General features: G+C 44.5%; 2 protein-coding genes and 1 pseudogene across 8 annotated transcripts in view; 2 read left to right on the top strand and 1 right to left on the bottom strand.

Annotated features, from left to right (window-relative positions):
- Positions 1 to 22,457, top strand: part of CTPS2 (CTP synthase 2) — a 130,700-nt gene that overhangs the window by 62,699 nt on the left and 45,544 nt on the right. The gene's annotated exons all lie outside the window — the stretch shown is intronic.
- On the bottom strand, positions 2,654 to 5,096 carry S100G (S100 calcium binding protein G). Its single transcript, XM_080651919.1, has 2 exons — positions 4,959 to 5,096; positions 2,654 to 2,920 (listed from the first exon to the last, which is right to left on the bottom strand). Exons 1-2 carry the CDS (start codon positions 5,091 to 5,093, stop codon positions 2,816 to 2,818), a joined length of 240 nt encoding a protein of 79 aa, XP_080508045.1. The 5' UTR covers positions 5,094 to 5,096; the 3' UTR covers positions 2,654 to 2,815.
- LOC308239224 (pre-B-cell leukemia transcription factor 2-like) lies at positions 15,971 to 17,021 on the top strand (annotated as a pseudogene). The gene has a single exon. The product of its transcript is annotated as a pre-B-cell leukemia transcription factor 2-like (transcript).

The raw sequence follows: 22,457 nt of genomic DNA, 5'->3' as shown, positions 1-22,457 counted from the left end.
GTAGACCTTCGTTTAGCATGGTACCAAGGACTTGCATGATCTAAAGCCAGTGTGCCCTCTTTATTCATCAGACCCAGCTTTACACCTAAAATGCAGTGTGTATGTTCCCTGAACTGCTTTGCACTTGAACATGATGTGTGTATATGTGTGTTATTTGGGGTGTTTTCTCTCCTTTTGAATGCCCAGGCTTCCCCCTCCCTGCAGGTTCCCTTCAAGGCTCTTCCTACAAATCCCAGTTGAAATACTACTTCTTTGATTAAGCCTTTCCGTGGCCTGATCCCAGACTTACTGACTTAGGATCTGAGTATAATTCTTTTTTTTTTTTTTTAAATATATTTTATTGATTTTTTACAGAGAGGAAGGGAGAGGGACAGAGAGTCAGAAACATCGATCAGCTGCCTCTTGCACACCCCCTACTGGGGATGTGCCAGCAACCAAGGTACATGCCCTTGACCGGAATCGAACCCGGGACCCTTCAGTCCACAGGCCGATGCTCTATCCACTGAGCCAAACCGGTCAGGGCTGAGTATAATTCTTGTATAATGCTTTGGCCATATAGGTGCTTTCTATATGTTGTAATTGAAAAAGAGAATGTATATCACTCTGAGTGTGGCTGATTGAGATTAGAACATAAGCTAAAATGGGAAGTTAGCATGACCTAAATGTTAGAACTCAACAAAACACATGCAACAAAAAATAAAACCCCAACTATAGACTGATGCTGGTTATTAATGAAGATGTGAAAATCTTAAATAAAATATTAGAGTGGTCTAATTTAAAACCAATCATAACTGGATAGTTTGTCTCAGGAGTTAAGTTGATTAACGTATCATATTTATCAAACAAAAGGGAGAACCCTTATATGGCCACAGATGCTCAATAGGCAGTCTATAGTATCTAAACTTGGGTGCTCACAATTTCATAACAAACTAGGAGGAAAAGGATACTTCTTAAATAAATAAGAGAAAGACTATCTTTTACAAAGCAATATCCAGCAGGAAATTCAATGGGGAAATAGTAGGAGGCTCCTATTAAAATCAGAAATTAATAAAAGATGTGCACTATTGTGACTAATAAAGTTGTTAAAATGAGACCGACTAATGCTGTCCGGGGAGTGAAGCTGTCATTCTCCTGCCTGTTTATAGAAACAAGAATCAATACAACCTTTTGGAAAATCAGTTACGTGGTCTTTTTCACAAACCATAAAAATATTCATACCCTCTGACTCAGACATTTACTTCCCAGAAATCCTCCTAAGGAAATCCAATATGTTGACAGAGAGATATGAACAGTTACTCATTATGACATTATTTAGAAAAATCAGAAATGGCAATAATCCAAATGCCCCACAATGGAGAAATAGTTAAGACTATTATGGGATATCCCTACAGTAGACTGTAATTGGTCATTAGAAATGTTTAAGGCTTTTTATGCCATGAGAATGTGTGTGTTGAATTAGAATGATCCAAATTGTATTTAAACATTCCCTCGAAGTGTATACAAATCTCCTTTGCTTCTAGGTGGAAGAGTTAGAAGTCAGTTTTCTTTCTTTTTGGTTAAATTCCCCTCCCATACTCCTTTTCCCTCTACCCCCGCCCCAGCTGGACTCAGCAAGGGGAGCCTGAGCTGTTTCTCAGAACCCAGTGTCCCAGCAGCACAGCATGCCAGAGCTGGGAAGGGACTATGTCCCTTTTATTTTACACATCACATACCAGAACCAAGGCCACCCCCTTGGTTACGGAACAAAACTGACAGTTGGTCCTGTACTCCTACTCTGAGAGGGTCAGTGATTCAAAAAGCACAGTGAGTGCTGGGAGATGACTTTAAAGACAAGTGTCTGTTCTCTGAAGTTTGTTTCTCACTAGCTGTTGACTAGAGTTGAAATTGGAAATGTTGTGAGCACTAGGTAGTTGAGAGGGAAGAGCAAGGACAGGATTATTCTGGTGGAAGAGTGGAGTGAGGGAGTTGGTTTAGCACAGCAGAATTCTTTTTTTTAAAAAATATATTTGATTGATTTTTTACAGAGAGGAAGGGAGAGGGATAGAGAGTTAGAAACATCGATGAGAGAGAAACATCGATCAGCTGCCTCCTGCACACCCCCTACTGGGGATGTGCCCGCAACCAAGGTACATGACCTTGACCGGAATCGAACCTGGGACCCTTCAGTCCGCAGGCCGATGCTCTATCCACTGAGCCAAACCGGTTAGGGCCAGAATTCTTTTTTTTTAAATTCTATATTGTTGAAAGTGTTACATATGTCTCCCTTTTCCCCCAGTGACCTCTCCCAGCCTGCTCCTGCCCCCCAGCACAGGCCCTCACCCTCCTACTGTCCGTGTCCATTGGTTATCCTTATATGCATGCATACAAGTCCTTTGATTGATCTGCCTTCCCTCTGAGGTTTGATGGTCTGTTTGATGCTTCTGTGTCTCTGAATCTATTTTTGTTCATCAGTTTATGTTGTTCATTATATTCCATAAATGAGTGAGATCATAGCATAATTCTTTCCACGTCTCTGATACCACCTCTGTAGTCTTGGTCAAGACCATGGAACTATTCTGGACCTTTTTATAAAAAATCTATAAAATTATATTGATGAATCAGACTAAGGTTACTTTCAAATTAAACTATGGAGGTCAGTAATTGACAAGGTGAGGCATGTCTTAAGAATTTCTTTATTAGCAGTAATTGGCTATCACTACAAGAGCGTTATAATTGGAAAGAATTTAATAGAGACATTAGGGACTCTATGTAGAATATGACTCTTTCCAGGTGCTCTTCTCTTGGTGAGCAGAATGGTATCATTTTGTTTTTTTCTTCACTGGGATAACTTGTTCAGTAACCCCTGGAATTCTTCGAAACTAACTTCTCCATCTCCATTCTTGTCCAGTTCTTTAAAAAGATCCTCTAGGGTGTTTGGACCCTGGTGTTAGACAAAGAGGATGGGATGAGGAGAGGAGAGAAAATGAATCAGTTATGTACTGCTACACAGTCTCCGAAATTAGAGCACTGAGTCTGCATTCCAAGAAGGCAGCTGAGCTTTTGATCACATGCTACTGATAGTGGTGGCAAAACCAACTTTAGCTGTAATTGCTCCATGTCACAGAACGGGCTACCCTTTTTATTTTCCTTAACACACATTTATTATTTTAATATTGATAATGTGTATTTTAATAGAATTTGTTTTCTATGTAATCTTAAGTATTTTCCTTTATGCTTCTAAAACCATTTAAAAATATATTTTTATTGATTTCAGAGAGGAAGGGAGAGGGAGAGAGAGAGATAGAAACATCAATGATGAGAGAGAATCATTGATCGGCTGCCTCCTGCATGGCCCCCAACGGGGATCGAGCCTGCAACCCAGGCATGTGCCCTTGACCGGAATTGAAGCCGGTACCCTTCAGTCTGCAGTCTGACGCTCTATCCACTGAGCCATACAGGCTAGGGCTAAAACCATTTTTTTTGAGATGGAGCCCAAGTGCTTCACTGGACTTCTGAGGGGCCCACACCCACAAATAGTTGAGGACCCCTGCCCCAAAGTTTCCTGTAAGCTGATTTGTGTCTGCCTGCAGGGCTGGGTTGGCATATAATCAAGGCATTACACATGGCTTATTGCTGGCTGGTACTGTATCCAGGGCTTTGGGTAGCTTGTGCATTCCTCTCAACCACCCTGTGGGGGAGATCCACTTTACAGATGAGGAAACTGAGAATCTGAAACAGCTGTTGACTTACTCCAGGATCCACAACTGGTAAGTGTGGGACTTGGAGTCCAAACATTGACTCCAGAGCCCAAACCCTTAACCAGCAACTATCAGTTTTTTCCAAACCCTGAGCTACAGCCCACCTCTATGCTAGGTAAGATGACTTTGGAGCAGTGGTTCTCACACTTGGACATGCATCAGAATCACGAGATGGGCTTCCTGACCTTAGTAAATACAGATTTTAACCATAAGAAAATGAGAAGATAATGGATTATAAGGTCATTGAACTCAGCCACTATTCTTTTTAGTGCTAATAATAGAAACTTTCTCAACAACTAAAACCAGAAACCTTTTCATATGTTATATTGGCAGAAGGGACATTTCTGGTTAAAATCTGGGAAGCAAATGCTTTCTTCTGAAGTTACAGCTAAGAAGTGACCAAGTTGGATATGCCAATTGCAGCCCTTCCATTTTGAAGATGGCTTTCAGTTGCGAAGGGAAGAAAGCACATTGGAGGCAGACAGAGAATCCACCTTTCCCCATTCCTTTTTGCTTCTAGATGCGTTTTGATTTTGACAACTCTGGGATGGTTCTTTATGGCTAAAGAAATTTTATCCTTTCCCGAAGGTTGTTGAGAAATGCATGGTTGCCTCATTAACACAAATTTAGTTGCTTAACACAAATAAACAGCAATTTAAATGCTTTTGAAATATAAATGGGTTTCTACAGAAAATAATTTGTCAGTGGGAAGCGGGTTCTCTTAACCGACTGCCCCATAAGCGTTGGTCTTGTTGAGAGATCCTACGTATAATGATGAAGCGCGTCCAAGGCCAAGTAATATTAATTTACTGGCCTCTGGTTTCCTAAAGCCTGGCATGGACGGGCTGAATCCAGGCTGAAGGTCTTTGTGTGTTTGCGTGGCAGCCTGTGCGTCTTCCAGGCCTAGCTTGGCAGAAGTGCCATCACTGCTTCGATTACTATGGCTAGTCCAGAGCGTTCTGTGCTAAGGCTATGGGGAGCGGAGGCTGGGCCCCTGCTTTCTAGGAGCTTGCCCTATGAAATGTGGTCTGCCCCCAGCGGAGGAAAGCACATGTGAAGTGCCCTCCCTCTGTGATGCCTGTGTCTTGGCTGCTGTGTGCTCTACCCCAGGTGGAACTCTGATCAATATCTCAGACCTCAGCCTCTTCCTGGCTCTTTTTCTCTCCCCTCCCCTTCCGCCATCAGAGGCCCGTTCAGGGGGCTCTGCAGTTGGGCACTTACTTTTAGTAAACTGGGGAATTCAGTCTGAATCAATAGTCTCAGCTCCTCCTTCGACAGCTGATTTGGATCACCTTCTTTCGCTGCGTATTTTTCAAAAATGCTCTTCAGTTCGCTAGGAGACATTTTTGCACTCATCTTGGTGTCCTGTAAATTGGGAAAGAAATGAACTTACCAAAAAGCTGAAGTGGAGTTTTATACTAATGATTGCCAGCAGGAGTTCATTGCCATTGGGCTATTTCCTTGGCACAGATGGGTAAAGAAAAGGCTGGGGACTGGAGTGAGGGGCTAGGGGGAATAATTGAGGGGGAGGAAGAGAAGAGAGGAAGTGGAAATTGTGGGAAACGCACTAGTGACTGCAAACATGTTTTAAAAATAATCATTTTAGACAGTATGTTAAATGCCTATTCTTAGAGTACATCTGTTAGGAGATAGTCCCTGAAGCCAAACACTTTAATTAGTAATTATGACATTCTTCACTTTTTCTGTACCTGGTCTGCACGCCGTAGGCTGTGGTCTTGTAGAAACCTGACAACAGCTTCTAGCCTTTAAATGACTGGTAATATCTTCAGAGAGCACAAACCTGCTTTCTCTTCAGACCATTATCTTTCACACCATTCTGAAAGGAGGCAGAAAGAGCTCCAGGTAGTACTAAAAGCAAGCACACTTACCTGGTCACCGAACAGCAAGGCAGCTGGGAGAATAAAACAGGAGTATGGAGAGGTGAGCAGATTATGTGGCTTTTATAGTCTGTGCAGACGGACACACCACCCTGATGATGAAATTTTCCTTTCGTTTGCCATTTAAAGGTAATTATTAATGGTTTTTGAAATCCAATCTTAAGACTGCATGCACCTTATAATTAAGGGTGTTGTAAAATTGGCCAACCGGCACAGACTTGTTAAAGCACCTGACCCATAGAATGGGTTCCTAGGTCTTCCTAGGTCAAGAGGAACAGTTCAAACAGGAGTCCCCCAGGTAGGGACAATCTTCTCCAACAGGACTTTAGCCACCAGGAGGCAGTAACCTGTCTACAAGGGAAAGCTTCAGCCCAGTGAGAAAACACAGACCATGACTAAAACATATTTATATCCATGAGACGGGAAGCTGTATGAAATCTGTCTGCCACACCTCAAATGGTCCGTTAGGCAATTTAAAATGTCCAGGGGCAATGCAGACAGGTTTCCCCAGGTTGTGTTTTTGACAGGTAGGACAAGTAAGGTAGGCACTTTTCATGGCCGTATTTATTTTAATTTACTTTTATTTTTTAATATATTTTTACTGATTTCAGAGAGGAAGGGAGAGAGAGAGGGAGAGAGAGATAGAAACATCAGTGATGAGAGAGAATCATTGATCAGCTGCCTCCTGCATGCCCCACATGGGGATCGAGCCCACAACCCGGGTATGTGCCCTGACCGGGAAAGGAACCATGACCTCCTGGTTCATTGGTTGACACTTAACCACTGAACCACGGCGGCTGGGCTTCACAGCCTTATAAATATTTCCCCAGCAATATTGATTCATAAATGCTATCATTTTGTCAGTTGGCCAAATGCATGTACAGTAAAGAGTGGAAACTTCACAGTCTCTGGTAGGACTGGGTTATTTGGTCTGAACCAAATAACTAGCAATTTTTAGATTTCTAATCTTGTGGGTTTTTTTTTTCTTCTTCTTTTTTTCTAAAGCTAATTGTTGGGCTTCTCTAGCCAGTTTTTCTAAATTACCAGCTGGGGAATTATCCCTTTGGACCCTGACAGGTGTTTCACTGCTGCCGATTTCTTTAAGGGTTGCATTCCTTGCAGAAGTTCAGCAAAGTGATTTCCTTTAGCTTCCAGAGAGCCAAGTTTAGAATGCCCTGGGATCTTAATACTAACTAGCTAAAGCATCAGGTAAAAGTATAGCAAACAATAATTCCTGAACATATGGGCCATTAGTTTTATTTCCACTGGAAGTAAGGAAGCCACATTGTTTCCATAACATTACAAAGTCATGAGCTACTCCAAAGGCTTACGGACTGCAGTATAAATGCTGGTAGTTTTGCCCTTGGCTAAAACACAAGCCAGAGTGAAAGCATACAATTCAGCCTACTGAGCTGAAGGAGCCAAAGGTAAAAATGCCTCAATTACTTCAATTGCATAATCAGCACAGCACTTTCCATTTTCATTTCTAAAACATGAACCATCTGTAACGCATGGGAAAACAGCTTTACCCACAGGGGCCTCCTGCAAATCATGATGAGGACTCAGGAGGTGATCTGTCAGTGTCAAGCAGTCATGAGGGGCTTTATGGGTCTCAGAAGGGCGAAGAATAGTTGGATTAAGGTCATTACAATGCGAAAGAGTTGTGTGAGGAGCAATTAGCAGAAGGATTTCATAGGAAAGAAGGCAACTAACTGAAAGATGCTGGGTATAATGAGGATTCAGGAGGGCTTCTACTGAGTGGGGTACAAAGATGGTTAGAGGGGATCCTGCAACAATGTTCTCAGTGGCCTCAACCAAGAGGGCAATGGCAGTAATGGCTCTAAGGCAAGGGGGGACACAGAGTCCAGTTGCTGACTATAATATCCTAACGATCTATCGTGGTCCCCATGGTTTTTGGGTGAATATTCCAAGGGCATTTCCCACCCCCCCCCCACTTTTAAAAAAATAACATTTTATTTTTTATTTATATTTATTTATTTGTTTGCTTATTTATTTATTTATTGTCCGAAGTTTTACATATGTCTCCTTTTTCCTGGCTTGTGACCCCCCCCAGACATCCCCCCCCCCGCAAGCCCCCACCGCCCCAGTGTCTGTGTCCATTGGTTATGCTAATATGCATGCATACAAGTCCTTTGGTTGATCTCTAGCCCCTCCCCTCCCCTGCCAAGGGCATTCCCTTTTCATATAGAAAAGGGAAAAGGGGGCCCTAGCTGGTTTGCTCAGTGGTTAGAGCGTCGACCTGCAGACTAAAGGGTCACAGTTTCAATTCCCAGTCAAGGGCATGTACCCCGGTTGCAGGCTGGATCCCTGGCCCAGGTCAGGGTGTGTGGGGGAGGCAATCAATCAATGTGTCTTCCTCACATTGATGTTTCTCTCTCTCTATTTCTCCCCCTCCTCCCTCCCTTCCACTCTCTGAAAATCAATGGAAAATATCCTCATGTGAGGATTAAAAAAAAAAAAAAAAGGAAAAAGGGATCTGATCATTGGGATGTACAAGAGCAGTGGGTTTATTAAACCCTTCTTTAAGTCTTGAAAGGCTGTGTCCTCCCATTCTTCCCATACAATCGGGTCAGGACAGTCATTCTTTAGTAAAGCATACAGAAGTTTTGTTATAAGAGAGATTCATTATCAGTTTGAAGAAAAGTTTCTCCAAGCTGATCTGAGCCATTAAGAGGGAGGATTAGAAAAAGCCCCTGAAGTTCCTCAAGAGACTCATCTTTGAGGAGTAGGAGGACCTAGAGAAGGCTGGTTAGAAGACTAATTACAAGGCTGAGGGTGCCTGAAGCATTTAAACTTTTGACAATCCCTTTTCCAACATCCTGGCTCTTTGCAAGAATGAGCAGAAACTTGGAGCTTTTGGTTTCCTATTGGGACTTTCATTTGCCAAGGCTGCAAATGAAAAATCATGGCAGTCTTACTTCTAGGTGGCTCATCTAGAGTACAAGCAAGCTGATTTAGCCAAATTAACTAAATCTAGGGTGGACATGGTCTGTCATTCCTAGTCCCTTTAAAAGGGAAACTCTTGGTTTAGCTCATTTACAAGCACTGGAGTTAAAGGTTACCGGAGTGAAATCAACATCTGAAGGAAGGCCGGAATTTTCCTTTAAAGTGACCTTTTGTTGATTATAATAGTCATGAACAGATTCTGTGAGCAAGTCTGAATTTTGCTGCAGTTCAACAGGCGTTGGGAAATTGCTCGATATAGTTCTCTAGCAAGTTCTCTAATTTCTTCCCTCAAAATTAGAGGCTTGTTTTTCTAAATCTGTTTCAGGATGATCCCGTTGGGCAATTCTCATCCAATGTTGAGCTCGATCTTCACCAACTAGCACAAATTAGCTTATAGAAGTCAGAAAAACCCAGACTGATAGGTCTGAATACTAATCAAATTCCTCAGCAAACTTGTGAGGATCCTTAGGAAATTCTTTTTCTCCAGGGAACATATGAAACTTGAGGTTTGTTATGATTCCGAGAGCTCTTAACTTTATTTTATTTATTTTTAAAATATATTTTATTGATTTTTTACAGAGAGGAAGGGAGAGGGATAGAGAGTTAGAAACATCGATGAGAGAGAAACATCGATCAGCCACCTCCTGCACACCCCCTACTGGGGATGTGCCCGCAACCAAGGTACATGCCCTTGACCGGAATCGAACCTGGGACCCTTCAGTCCGCAGGCCGACGCTCTATCCACTGAGCCAAACCGGTTTCGGCGCTCTTAACTTTAAATAGAAAGGTCCTGATTAGTTGAGGAGGAAGGGGTGGGAGCGAATTCAGGGGAAGAAGGCACCAGAGGGGAACTGGGGATAAGGAAGCCTGTAGAGAAGGCATCATGGTATCAGAAGTAGAGCTTGAAATAAGGAATTGGAGAAAAAGACCTTGAGGATACTGGAGAAGAAGCCTATGGCAAAATATTCATAGGCCCTAGCCTATTTGGCTCAGTGGATAGAGCGTCAAGCCTGTGGACTGAAGGGTCCTGGGTTCGATTCCTGGTCAGGGCACATGCCTGGGTTTCGGGCTCGATCCCCGGTAGGGGCAGTGCAGGAGGCAGCCAATCAATGATTCTTTCTCATCATTGATGTTTCTATCTCTCTCTCCCTCTCCCTTCCTCTCTGAAATCAATAAAAATATAAAAAAAAAACCACACACAAAAACCAAATTGGAGAATTTTTATTAAAAAAAAAAAAAAAAAAAAGGGAATAGGGTACCTGGAGATGGATCCTGAGACAGTGGAGTAGAGGGGAATGGCAAGACAGCCATGTAGATGAAGAGCATGTGGAAGCCATTTTTCTCTCTTTAAAAATTCAGTTGCCTCTGTTAATTTGAAAACTTTATTTTGCAAAGAGGCAACTTCAGATTCTTGATCTCATTTGGAAGTCTCAACACACCATTCAAAATAGGCATTCCCTTTAGCTTTGCCAGTTTTAGCGCTGTTATTGTCCAATTCGCTTTTAAGAAAATGAAGTTTGGGAATCTCAGAAGTTCCCCACAGTGGCCACTGATTTTCTGAATTACCGTTGGTCACATCTGTCCATTAGTTAAATATGTGCATAAAAAGTGTTAGAGTCCCTGCAGGAGGGATCGTCATAAATATTAAATAACTGAGATCCCATTTTTCAGAGACTTTTCTCTAGAGCAAGGGGCCCAAGGCAGTCTACAACGGCTCAAATTACCTGCACGGTAGAAATCAGCCAGCCTCGCTCTAGAACAGTCTGATCATAGAAGGATCGGGCCTAAAGTTTAAAAAGCCAGTTCTGGGAAACAACCTGCTTTCTGGAGAGCCTGGCTATATGTAAGCTGAGTGGCACTTTTTTAACGAGACAGTCTGGTCTAATACTCAGCCAGAAGCTAATTTCAGTAGAAATAGCCTGTTTCAAAGGAGATTGAACCAAAGCCAGCTAGTCTCCAAAGATAACCTGATCCTGAAGAAGAAATCAGGCTGCCGTGCCAACTCGAGTACTCACAGACAAACAACAGCGGACAAACAAGCAAAGCCTTTTAACAAACAAAAGACACCTTAAAGCCCTAGCCGGTTTGGCTCAGTGGATAGAGCATCGGCCTGCGGACTGAAGGGTCCCGGGTTCGATTCCGGTCAAGGGCACATGCCTGGGTTGCAGGCTTGATCCCCAGTAGGGGGCGTGCAGAAGGCAGCCAATCAATGATTCTCAACATTGATGTTTCTATCTCTCTCTCCCTCTCCCTTCCTCTCTGAAATAAATAAAAACATATTTTAAAAAAGACACTTTAAACAGTTTTCGAATAAAGCCTCGAGTGAGAGCTTCAAAATGCAAAAAAGCGGAAGCTCAATTCCAGGAGAAGCCAGCAGTTAGCCCAAGGGCTTTGTGTGGCACCAGTGCTCACCTGCTCTGATGCTGTTAGGTTCAAGAAGTGGGAGAGAATATACACAATAATTTGTTGTTTTATTTGCAAAGCAATATTACCAAGTGACATGGTCATTTTTCAACTTTTTAATTTGTTGTTCCCACATCTGCTTTTTATTTATGACCCTTTTCCTCACCAAATATATTTTGTTAATCATTCTAGAAACTTGTGAAAACACTTGACTTACTTTATTCAACTGGAAATATTTCAAACCTTTGGAACTGCCAGGATTTAAAATCAGAGACTACATTTATTTCTTTTGGCAACAGTTACATGAAAGAACTAAGACATTTCCAGGGGACATTGATCTACTACTGATTGCAACTCACAAGAAGGGGTTCGAGATCAACTTTAAAAAGCGCTTACAGCTTTTAACAACTTACACATTTATATAATTTTCTCTGATCCTTTATTATATTCCCTATGAATTGAGGCTTGAACTATTGGACTGTATTTCTCTCTGATGCTTTTGAGTTCCAAGATTCTAGGAACTTATTTACCTTGGAGAACAAATGTGAAATCTTACCGAGTTCCTTAAAAGTTTCCTGCCAATCCTGTGCATTTACCATTCCATGTACCTTTGCTGTCTTGTATGTGTTATTCTTGCTTTCATTACAGATTATTTGACTTTGGTATGCTATAGTACTGACCATGTATTAACACTCTTCTTTGGTTACAGATAGGCATTTTGTTTTTAGTTGTAAAATTTTACACAAAAATATCCTGATTTGGGTAATGTATTTTAATCAAGATAGTAGAGAATTTTTGGTGTTTTTCAGATTTATGCTTTGTTTTACCTGGGAGGAAGTAGGCTTTTGTTGAACAAGCATAACAAGAAATATCCTTTTCCTCTAAGACCTTTAAAAAAGTTAAAATCTATAGAAAAGTTGCAAAAGTAGTCAATGAACATCAACCCACCTTTCACCCAGATTTACTAATCACTAACATTTCCACATTCGCTTTTTCTGTCTATGGATGGACACCTCCCCTTCCCCCCAACCTGGAACCATTTGAGAATTAGTTACAGACATTCTGACACTTCTGCACTGAAATGCCTGAGCATCTTCTAAGACCAGGACATTGTCCTACACAACCACAATGCCATTATTACAGTCCATATTTTAATCCCCCCAGTTGTTGAAATAGCATCTTATATTATCTTTTCTCTCAAATTACCACTTGTGAGCTAAAATCAACATGGCAGTTGTTATATTTCTTGAGTCTATATTGAAGAAATGACTTTAATAACTATATGTGATCTTAACTATGACGTATAGCTATATGATTTTAATAACTATGTTACATGACTGATAACATATGTTATATATAAAACACATCCATATATTGTATAATGACGTATGTATGTATAAAATTAACTCCAAGAAAACATTTAGAACAGTATTGGTTAATAGTGTTTTAGGATACAAAGCTCTCATTTCAAGGGAAGACCTCTAATTAAAACAGACCTATGGCTGCTTGTTGTCAGAACTTAGGCTTGTAGTGAATGCTAACAGAACGTGAAAAACAATCCGAGAGTCTTCTTAAATTTTCACTTGCTTCCTTCTGCCAGTCACATCTCTCATCTCTTATTTTTCCTTTTACCTGTAGACTCAGGTGTGAGAGTAAATTTGCATTGGGAAACAAAATCCACCAATAGATATTGTCATGAAACATTAACTAAAAATATATGGAGACGGGTGATAAATATAGGGTGTGTTCAAAAGAGTGCATTTTGAAACCAGAGAAGGGGAAAAAGTGACAGGCTCAAGATTGGTAATGGAAAAATGGAGAGGCAAAGGTTGTTTAACACCTCACTGTTCAATTGCTTGATCTTTGGACAGACTTAAGTTTTTCCTGGGAAAGCCAAGCGTAACTTAGTTTAATAGGTCCTGGTACCACAGGCCTCCACAGATACGTTATTCAACTCCAAGTCCATAGTAGGCAGTGCCTGGAGACGCACCTTTGGGAAGATGGTACAGAGTCAGTATCTGGGCCCTGCAAAACCAATGAGTGTGAAATGCTGTCTGTGGGTTCGTATTGTCTTTGATCCTGAGGTTTAGGAAAGACCCTGACTAAAGTGCAGCTGCCCCTAAAGGGGAGCACCCTTCCCTGCACCCTACGACAAAGCTTACCTTCTTTTTCATGTCCAGCCTTTGCTTGGGCTGTGAGGCTCAATGATTTGGGGGCCTGCCAGTGCTGCCCTGGGGGTTGAGCTCCCAGAAGCCTATTCATCATAGCCCATACTTACTGAGGTCTGATTTTTTAAAGATATATTTTTATTGATTTCGGAGAAGAAAGGAGAGGTAGAGAGATAGAAACATCAGTAATGAGAGAGAATCATCGATTAGCTGCCTCCCATATGTCCCCCACCAGGGATTGAGCCCACAACCTGGGCATGCACCCTGCTGGAAATTGAACTATGACCTCCTTGTTCATAGGTCGACACTCAACCACTGAGTCACATTGGCGGGGCTGAGGTCTGATTTTTACCATGGAGTGTGTACTGCCCCAACATCTGACCTATTAGCTTGAGAAATCATCATAGCACCCCTCTACAGAGACATTCAAGGACTTCTTCAAGGTCACATCACTGGGGATTGGTAGATCTTGGATTCAAGTCCAGGCCTGACCTTCACCCTCAGCCACCATTCCAACTGTCCCTCCCTGGTGGAGGACTTCTGCGAGGAGAGCTGGTCAATGTTAGCATGACGCCCAGAGGTAGGACTTAGACTTAAATGTATGGTCACACCTGAAGGTATAAGCACATTCTTTTCCTGATGGAAGTAAAATAGACCTTTCTTTTATTGGTGGAAAAAAGCAAGTTTAAACGGCCGTAAAAATATATACATATTTATAGCTTGCTTAGTACTTTCACCATTGTAGATTCCATCCTCATGTTGCTCCTCAGTGCTGCAGGCTGGGAGGACAGAAAGGGAAGTAACAGTCCTGCATCAGGTGGGAGGTGGGCTCGAGCACTGGGGCTCCTGTGGACGGAAGTGACCGTCTGCCTCTTGGGATAATTCAGTGTCTCAGAGACGCTTCCACTGCTCTTAGGCCCACTGACCAGTGCCTCAGTCTTCTCTGTTAGTTTTAGATGAAAATCCAGGGAGATCTCATTATGGAGCACTTGATTAGAATCTGAGACTGTGCTGAACTCTGTTGGAGACATACAAGAAGAGGAGCCCACACTTTACTTTATGAGAGGAGGTACATAAATGAAAGGATGAAGGAAGTTAAAGTTGTATATAAAGGACTGTATCCATTTCCTATCGCTGCTGCAACAAATTACTACAAACTTAGTGGCTTAAAACAAGGTAAATTTTCTTAAAGTCCTGGAGCTCAGAAATATAAAGTGGGTCAACAGGGCTTTGTTCCTTCTGGAGCTTTAGGGGAGAATCTGTTTCTTTGTCTTTTCCAGCTTCTAGAGGCTGCCTGCATTCTTTGGCTTGTGGCCCCTTCCTCCATCTTCAAAGCCAGCAGGGTGGCCTCTTCCAATCTCTCTCTCTCTCTCTCTCTCTCTCTCTCTCTCTCTCTCTCTCTCTCTCTCTCACACACACACACACACACACACACACACCTCTACTTTATTGTCACATCTTCATCTCTGACTCTGACCCTCTTTTTTTTAAAAATATATTTTATTGATTTTTTACAGAGAGGAAGGAAGAGTGATAGTCAGAAACATCGATGAGAGAGAAACATCGATCAGCTGCCTCTTGCACACCCCCTACTGGGGATGTGCCTGCAACCAAGTTACATGCCCTTGACCAGAATCGAACCTGGGACCTTTCAGTCCGCAGGCCGACGCTCTATCCACTGAGCCAAACCGGTTTTGGCAGACTCTGACCCTCTTGCCTCACTCTTATAAAGATCCTGTGGTGACATTGAGACCATCCAGAAAACCCAGGGTAATCCTTCCCATCTCAAAAGCCTTAATTTAATCATATCTGCAAAATCCCTTTTACCACATAAGGTAACATATCCACAGGTCCTTAGGACTAGGAGTTGGATATCTTTGGGAGCCCATTATTCAACCTTCCAGAAAGACTAATTGCAAACGAATGAAAAGTCTATAGGTTATTTATTTGGTAGGGTGAGCATAACAATGGTATTACTTCTGGGGCAATAAGAACTAGAGGGTGCCCCTGATGCATGAGCCCTTGCGCAATGGTAGCGAAAAGACATCTTAGGAAAAATAGTGGAGAGGTGATAGGTATGTAGTGAGGTTGTGGGGAGGGGAGCAGAGGGGCCATTGGCAATGGCCTTGGTTGCCTGAGGTAGACACCACAGGTTAGAATAGGTGGGGACCGCTAGGTGGGTACTGGAAATATCAGGGGGAACACTGTGTAAAGTATATGATTGTCTAACCACTATGCTCTACACCTGAAACAAATACAAAATAATACTGAGTATAATTGAAAAAAAGTTTTAAAAAAGAGAGAATGTATGAGGAGATCCAAGCTAGATGGTTCCTGAATGGGGTGGAATCTGAGTGCCACGTGGGAGAGTTTAGATTTAATTTGCAGCAATGCAACAGAGTATTACTTAACATAATATTGATATAAAATTGGTTTACACTTTATGCTCAACTTGACTATGACTCAGAGAATCAAAATTAGAAGCAGGCTTAAAAAATGAACAGAAAAACTAATGGACAGTAAGAAAGGTTTGGGGACACCCCCCTCCCCCGCCTGGGCCTCCTGTCTCTCCGGCTCCATTTTCTCCGCCGCGGGGGGCCGGGGTCTCCTGTGGGGGGCCCAGCCGGTACCCCAGGTCTCCCTTCAGAGCCGGGGTGAACCCCCGGGCGAGCCAGGAGACGGGCAGGGGTCGGGGCGGAGGGAGCAGTGGCCCCAGCGAGTTTGGAGGGAAGTAACCAGGCAGGGGAGGGGCGGAACAGGGAGGGGCCTCAGGGCCCCCCCCCCCCCCCGCCCCACTATGGGTGAGCGGCTGCTGGGGCCGCCCCCTCCAGGTGGGGGCCGAGGGGGGCCTGGGGCTGGTGGGTGGGGAGCCTTGGGGGCCCTGGCGAGCCTCCCGGTGGCAGAGACCCCGGTGGGGGTGGCGGGGGGTCGCGGGGGGTCCCGGGAGGCCGAGGGAAGCAAGACATCGGGGACATGCTGCAGCAGATAATGACCATCACGGATCAGAGCCTGGACGAGGCCCAGGCCAAGAAACACGCCCTGAACTGCCACCGAATGAAGCCAGCTCTCTTTAGCGTCCTGGGTGAGATCAAGACCAGCATCCGCAGCATCAAGACCAGGAGGAGGGGCCGGTGGACCCCCAGCTTATGTGCTTGGACAGCATGCTTCTGGCAGAAGGTGTGGCTGGGCCTGAGAAAGGCGGGCGGGGCAGGGCGGGTGAGGGCTCAGCCTCAGCAGCTTCCGGGGGCGGCGTGTCCCCTGACAACTCCATCCAACACTCGGACTATTGCAGCAAACTTGCCCAGATCCGTCATCTCTACCACTCGGAGCTGGAGAAGTATGAGCAAGCATGTAACGAGTTCACGACCCACCTCACGAACCTGCTGAGGGAGCAGAGCCGCAGGAGGCCCATGGCACCCAAGGAGCTGGAGCGGATGGTGAGCATCATCCCCCGCAAGTCCAGCGCCATCCAGATGCAGTTCAAGCAGAGCACCTGCGAGGCCGGCATGACCCTGCGCTCCCGGTTCCTGGATGCCAGACGGAAACGCAGGAACTTCAGCAAACAGGCCACCGAGGTCCTAAATGAGTACTTCTATTCCCGCCTGAGTAACCCGTATCCCAGTGAGGAGGCTAAGGAGGAGCTCGCCAAGAAGTGTGGCATCACCGTCTCTCAGGTCTCCAACTGGTTTGGCAACAAGCGGATTCGCTATAAGAAAAGTATTGGAATGTTTCAAGAGGAGGCAGATATCTATGCCGTCAAGATCGCTGTGTCTGTCACCCAGAGGGGCCACAGCTGCACCAGCTCCCCGACACCCACTTCCTCCGCAGGCTCTGGCCTTTCTTTCTTTCTTTCTTTCTTTCTTTCTTTCTTTCTTTCTTTCTTTCTTTCTTTCTTTCTTAATAAATCTTTATTCAGATTATTACAATTGTTTCTCCTTTTTCCCCCCATAGCTCCCCTCCACCCAGTTCCCACCCCACCTTCTCCCCTTACCTCCCCCCAACTGTCCTCATCCATAGGTGTATGATTTTTGTCCAGTCTCTTCCTAAACCGCCCCCCCCATACCCCTTTCCCTCTGAGAATTATCAGTCCACTCCCTTTCTATGCCCCTGATTCTATTATATTCACCAGTTTATTCTGTTCATCAGGTTTTTAATTCACTTGATTTTTAGGTTCACTTGTTGATAGATATGTATTTGTTGTTCATAATTTTTATCTTTACCTTTTTCTCCTTCCTCTTCTTTAAGAATACCTTTCAACATTTCATATAATACTGGTTTGGTGGTGATGAACTCCTTTAGCTTTTTCTTATCTGTGAAGCTCTTTATCTGCCCTTCAATTCTGAATGATAGCTTTGCTGGGTAGAGTAATCTTGGTTGTAGGTTCTTGCTATTCATCACTTTGAAAATTTCTTGCCACTCCCATCTGGCCTGCATAGTTTCTGTTGAGAAATCAGCTGACAATCGTATGGGTGCTCCCTTGTAGGTAACTAACTGTTTTTCTCTTGCTGCTTTTAATATTCTCTCTTTGTCTTTTGCTCTTGGCATTTTAATTATGATGTGTCTTGGTGTGGTCCTCTTTGGATTCCTTTTGTTTGGGGTTTTCTGCACTTCCTGAACTTGTAAGTCTATTTCTTTCACCAGGTGGGGGAAGTTTTCTGTCATTATTTCTTCAAATAGGTTTTCAATATTTTGAGTCTCAGGGTGGAGTCTCAGGGCGGAGCAGACAGTCTTGGCTTCCCGTAAGCCTTGCCCTTGCGCACGTGCACCTCCAGACCTCTGCCTTCCCCAGCTCCCGAGTCTCCGCCCGAGAATCCAGATTCCCCCCACAAGAGCTTGGGTCCCCAGGGGCTCACCTGGAGCTGGGGTTCAGAGCAGTCAGAACTGGGGTTCAGTGCAGTCAGGGAAAGCCTGTGGCAACCTCCGCAGTCTTTGTGCACACTGGTGCGCGCACCTCCAGACCCCTGCCCGCCGGGGCTCCCCCGGGTCTTCCCCGTGGTCTCTGAGTCTCTGGGTGCCTTTCTCTCTATCTGACAGTCCAGACTCCCCTTGTATGAGCCTGGGTCCACGGGGTTTCGCCCGGAACTGGGGTTCAGTGCAGTCAGAACTGGGGTTCAGTGCAGTCGGGGGCTTCCTTCCCCCTCCCGCCAGAGAAAGTCAGCCAGGTTTTCCGCCGCCCTTCCTCTCTACGCACACAAAGACCCTTTGCCGTACCTCCAATTCTCTGTGAGCTTTTCTCTTTCCTTCTAGTTGTAGAATTTCCACTCAGCCAGCTTTCCTGTGGTTCTGGATGGTGTCTGTTCTGTCTTTTAGTTGTAGTTTTGAAATTGTTGTGCGAGGCAGCAGTTTAGGTGCTTACCTATGCCGCCATCTTGGTTTCTCTCCTCTGGCCACTCTTTCAATCTCTCAGGATCCGGAGACATGTGACGTCCCCAACAGAGGGACCAGGGAGCGTTCATTCTGACATTTCCAACTGATCTCACCCCTCAGGGCCACAGGGTGGGGGCTCACGAGGTGACTCTTGACGAAAGGACAAGCCCCAGACACAGGAGAAGCACAAGATGGAGAAGGGCAAATGGGGTTGCCCTACCCCAGCCGACTCAGTGCTGAGGTTGCTGACTATATGGCAAGGAGAAAGGGGTCCCCTAAGGGGAAAGTGGGGTCTGTCTCCCCTTTTTTCCCTTCTTTTCAATCTTTTTCTCTCTCCATTTCTTATACAGAGATACACCCAGAATCCTATCTTTCAGATCCCCTCTCTCTCATAGACACATATACGACTATTCTCCCTCTCTCTCTCTCTCTCTCTCTCTCTCTCTCTCTCTCTCTCTCTCTCTCTCTCTCTCTCTCTCGGTTCACCCATTCTCCATCTGCTCTGGGATCTGTGGAGACACCAGCCTTGCCCTACCTACCAGAGATGCCAAAAATGGAGACACAACTTCTGGACAGATGACCTGGCCACGTCCTGGACCTCCCACCCCCTCCCCTCCCCCTCCCCCTCCAGACGGCTTTATTACTTCATATGCAGCTCATCTTAAACCAATAGAATTGCTCGGTGAACGAGAGTGTCTGACTCAGCTATCTACCTCGGAGGGAGTTTCTGCTACTTTAGGGAACTGGGAATTGTTAACTGGGTTTGGGGGTTGAACCTTTTTTTTTTTTAGGGAAGAAAAAATCCCTGGGATCCATCTGTATTTTGGGGGTGTTTTGTTGTTGCTGGGTCTTAATTTTTAATTGAGTTTGGGGAAGTAGATGTTTTTATATGTTGATTTCTTTTTTATCTTAATTACTGGCTTTCCCATATTAGGGGTGATAGCAAAAGGTCATGATAAGAGAAAGGGGGACAAGTGGAACCGGTGAAGAGGCCCGGCTGGCTCGTCCGCAGAAGTACATTTAGCAGGGCACCACGCCCGCCCCCCTCAAATCACTTAGGTGTCCTCCTTTGCTTTAAAGGCCCAGGTGTTCTCTGCTGGTTGGGCAGCTCCCGCTGCACTTGGTGTGGAGGCAGCGGGGGCTTGCATGGCTGGCCTGTTCTCCCTCCTCTGGGCACAGTCATTTGGAGGCAGTGCCACCTTCCCCCGTGACTTGTCTTTTTTTTTTTTTTTTTTTTTTAACTATGCAGGTTGGAGGGGAGAAGGGGGAAGGGTTACTGTGAAATAAGTATGGGTTGGGACGCTTGTGTATGTATCTCCTTCAATTTTCCCAGAAATGAGGTCTCTTTGTTCTCAGTCCAAAATCATGAGGGTGGGGAGAGGAGAGAGGCTGCAAAAAGCCAGATATGGAGGGAAGTAAAGTCACTGCTGCCCCATCCTTGGCCCTGAACCCCTCCAACATCGTCAGGATTTCACAGACTGTGACCATGGGGAACCCCTCCCGTCAAAGATCCGGCAAGACTGTGGGCAGGTTGGGACTGATGGGTGGGGGGTGGGAGGCACAGGCACGGGTTTGGGCAGTTCTCACTTGGAAACTTATAGTTTCACGGAAAAAAAAAAAAAAAAGCAGTTTTAAATAAAAGAAATTTTTCCCCTGGGGGGGGGGGGAAGAAAGGTTTGGGGAATCTTCGTAAAGGAATATACTAGAAATTTTGAAAGAATCACTGTATGTGTTGTCTAAGAGACTGGAAATGGTTTGTTGAGGGGGGGTGCGTAGGCTCCCCCCAGTGCCCCCAAATGAAATGTCCAAAGGCAAGGGATATGAGGGCAGTCAGCCTTACCAGGGCTCTGTCAGAAGGATTATGCTCATTCACCTACTGCCATTTAGGAATGTCTCCTTTGATAAGAGAACCTAACTTTCCTAGACTGTTAAGGTGCCAAGGACTCATGAAGTCTTGAACCCATTACACTTTTATTATGGGCTGCAGAAACTTTGGTACAGGTTAATTAGTGCTTATTTATCCCTTATGTGGTGCTTTTACATCTCCTTTATCACCACCAATATTCGTTACTTATTGATCCTTTTTTATTTTTTCTTATGCTATATAACTCGGTTCCAAGAAAGGACAGGTCTGTAGTGGGGATCATATGACAGCCTGTGTTTATCCAGGCAGGCTGAGGCAATCCTTTTGCAATGGAAGAGGCATTTTTTTTTTCTTAGATCGAGGGAATTATGGAAATGTTGGGATTAAAACGAAAGCATATTTGAGGTTCTTTTCACCACCTCAGTAATGATAAAAATGTTTGGAAACTGTGATATTCTCCGGTCTTTCAGGCTTTTGGTGGAAAAAATGCCAGGAACAAAGATGTTTTCCTTAATTTTGTTGTTCAATCAGGTTGCTTATAACCCACGAGGCTGTCATATTATCATCTTTAGAGCTTTCAGGATTGCCTGCTTATTCTGCAAGGCAGCTGGTTGGGGCAGGCTTGGCCAGAAATGCACTGTGTTCTCTATCTTCTTGAACCTCACCTTTCCTGAGTGTTTGGATTCCACCAGCTTGTGCTTGGCCCGGATGTTCTTTGACTGCCTATGTGATGGGCCTCCCCGGATGAGGCCTCCGAAGCCAGGCCAGAGAGCGTGGCAACTCTCCTGTCAGTTCTCGCTCTGCTTCTCTCCTTCCACTGACATTCAGGGCATCATTAGAGTTGGAATGCTACTTCCCCATCTTTTCTCTAACATTTTCTTCATCTTCTTCACTGGTTTCTATGCTAGCATGTTTTAATCGAAGGCTCTCTGTAGCTGTTACACCTTAGGATTTCTTTCTGTGCTATCATTTCAGGAGAAGGTTGTATTTTTTGCTTCTGAAAACAGCAGGGATAATGTGAACTAATACCCCGGTGGAAGGCCTAAATAATACATTTCACTATTTGGGCCTTACATTTGTATTTTCATTAAAAGCCAACAGTTCCAAAAGGCCTTTAATGGAAAAATTCAGCAATCCTCACCTCCTCTCTACCACCCTCAACTTTTCCAGCTGTTTCTTCTGATATCTACGTCAGTGTTTCTAAATAATATTCTCATATTGCTGTTAGGAATTTCCAGACTTTCCCCTGTGTTGGAGGAGTATTTAATATCTTTGGACAGCCCCGGTGCCCACTGCATTTTCCTTCTCTCCCCTGCTCCACTTTTTTTTTTTTTTTTAATATTTTATTGATTTTTTAGCGAGGAAGGAAGAGGTATAGAGAGTTAGAAACATCGATGAGAAACATTGATCAGCTGCCTCCTGCACACCGCCCACTGGGGATGTGTGTGCAACCAAGGTACATGCCCTTGACCGGAATCGAACCTGGGACCCTTTAGTCCGCAGGCCAACGCTCCATCCACTGAGCCAAACCAGTCAGGGCCCCCTGCCCCACTTTTATTTTGGAAACGTTTTCTGGTCTTGACGTGCTTGTCAAGCTCATCCCGAGTAAGCAGTAAGTCAGGCTTCCTGAGTCATTTGAGCCTATTCTCAGTGGTTCATATCAGAACGTTTCTTGAATGCTAACTGTGCCAATAAGTGAGCAAACTACATCAAAAGACTCTTTCTGGCCCTAACCGGTTTGGCTCAGTGGATAGAGCGTCGGCCTGCGGACTCAAGGGTCCCAGGTTCAATTCCGGTCAAGGGCATGTACCTTGGTTGCAGGCACATACCCAGTAGGGAGTGTGCAGAAGGCAGCTGATCGATGTTTCTCTCTCATCGATGTTTCTAGCTCTCGATCCCTCTCCCTTCCTCTCTGTAAAAAATCAATAAAATATATATTTTTTAAAAAAAGACTCTTGCCCAAAACCGGTTTGGCTCAGTGGATAGAGCGTCGGCCTGCGGACTGAAGGGTCCCAGGTTCGATTCCGGTCGGGGGCATGTACCTTGGTTGCGG

The sequence above is a fragment of the Plecotus auritus genome, assembly GCF_963455305.1.
Source record: "Plecotus auritus genome assembly, chromosome: X".
Classification (NCBI taxonomy): domain Eukaryota; kingdom Metazoa; phylum Chordata; class Mammalia; order Chiroptera; family Vespertilionidae; genus Plecotus; species Plecotus auritus.
The sequence above is the reverse complement of the archived record's forward strand: the minus strand, read 5'-3'. Positions and strand labels throughout refer to the sequence as shown.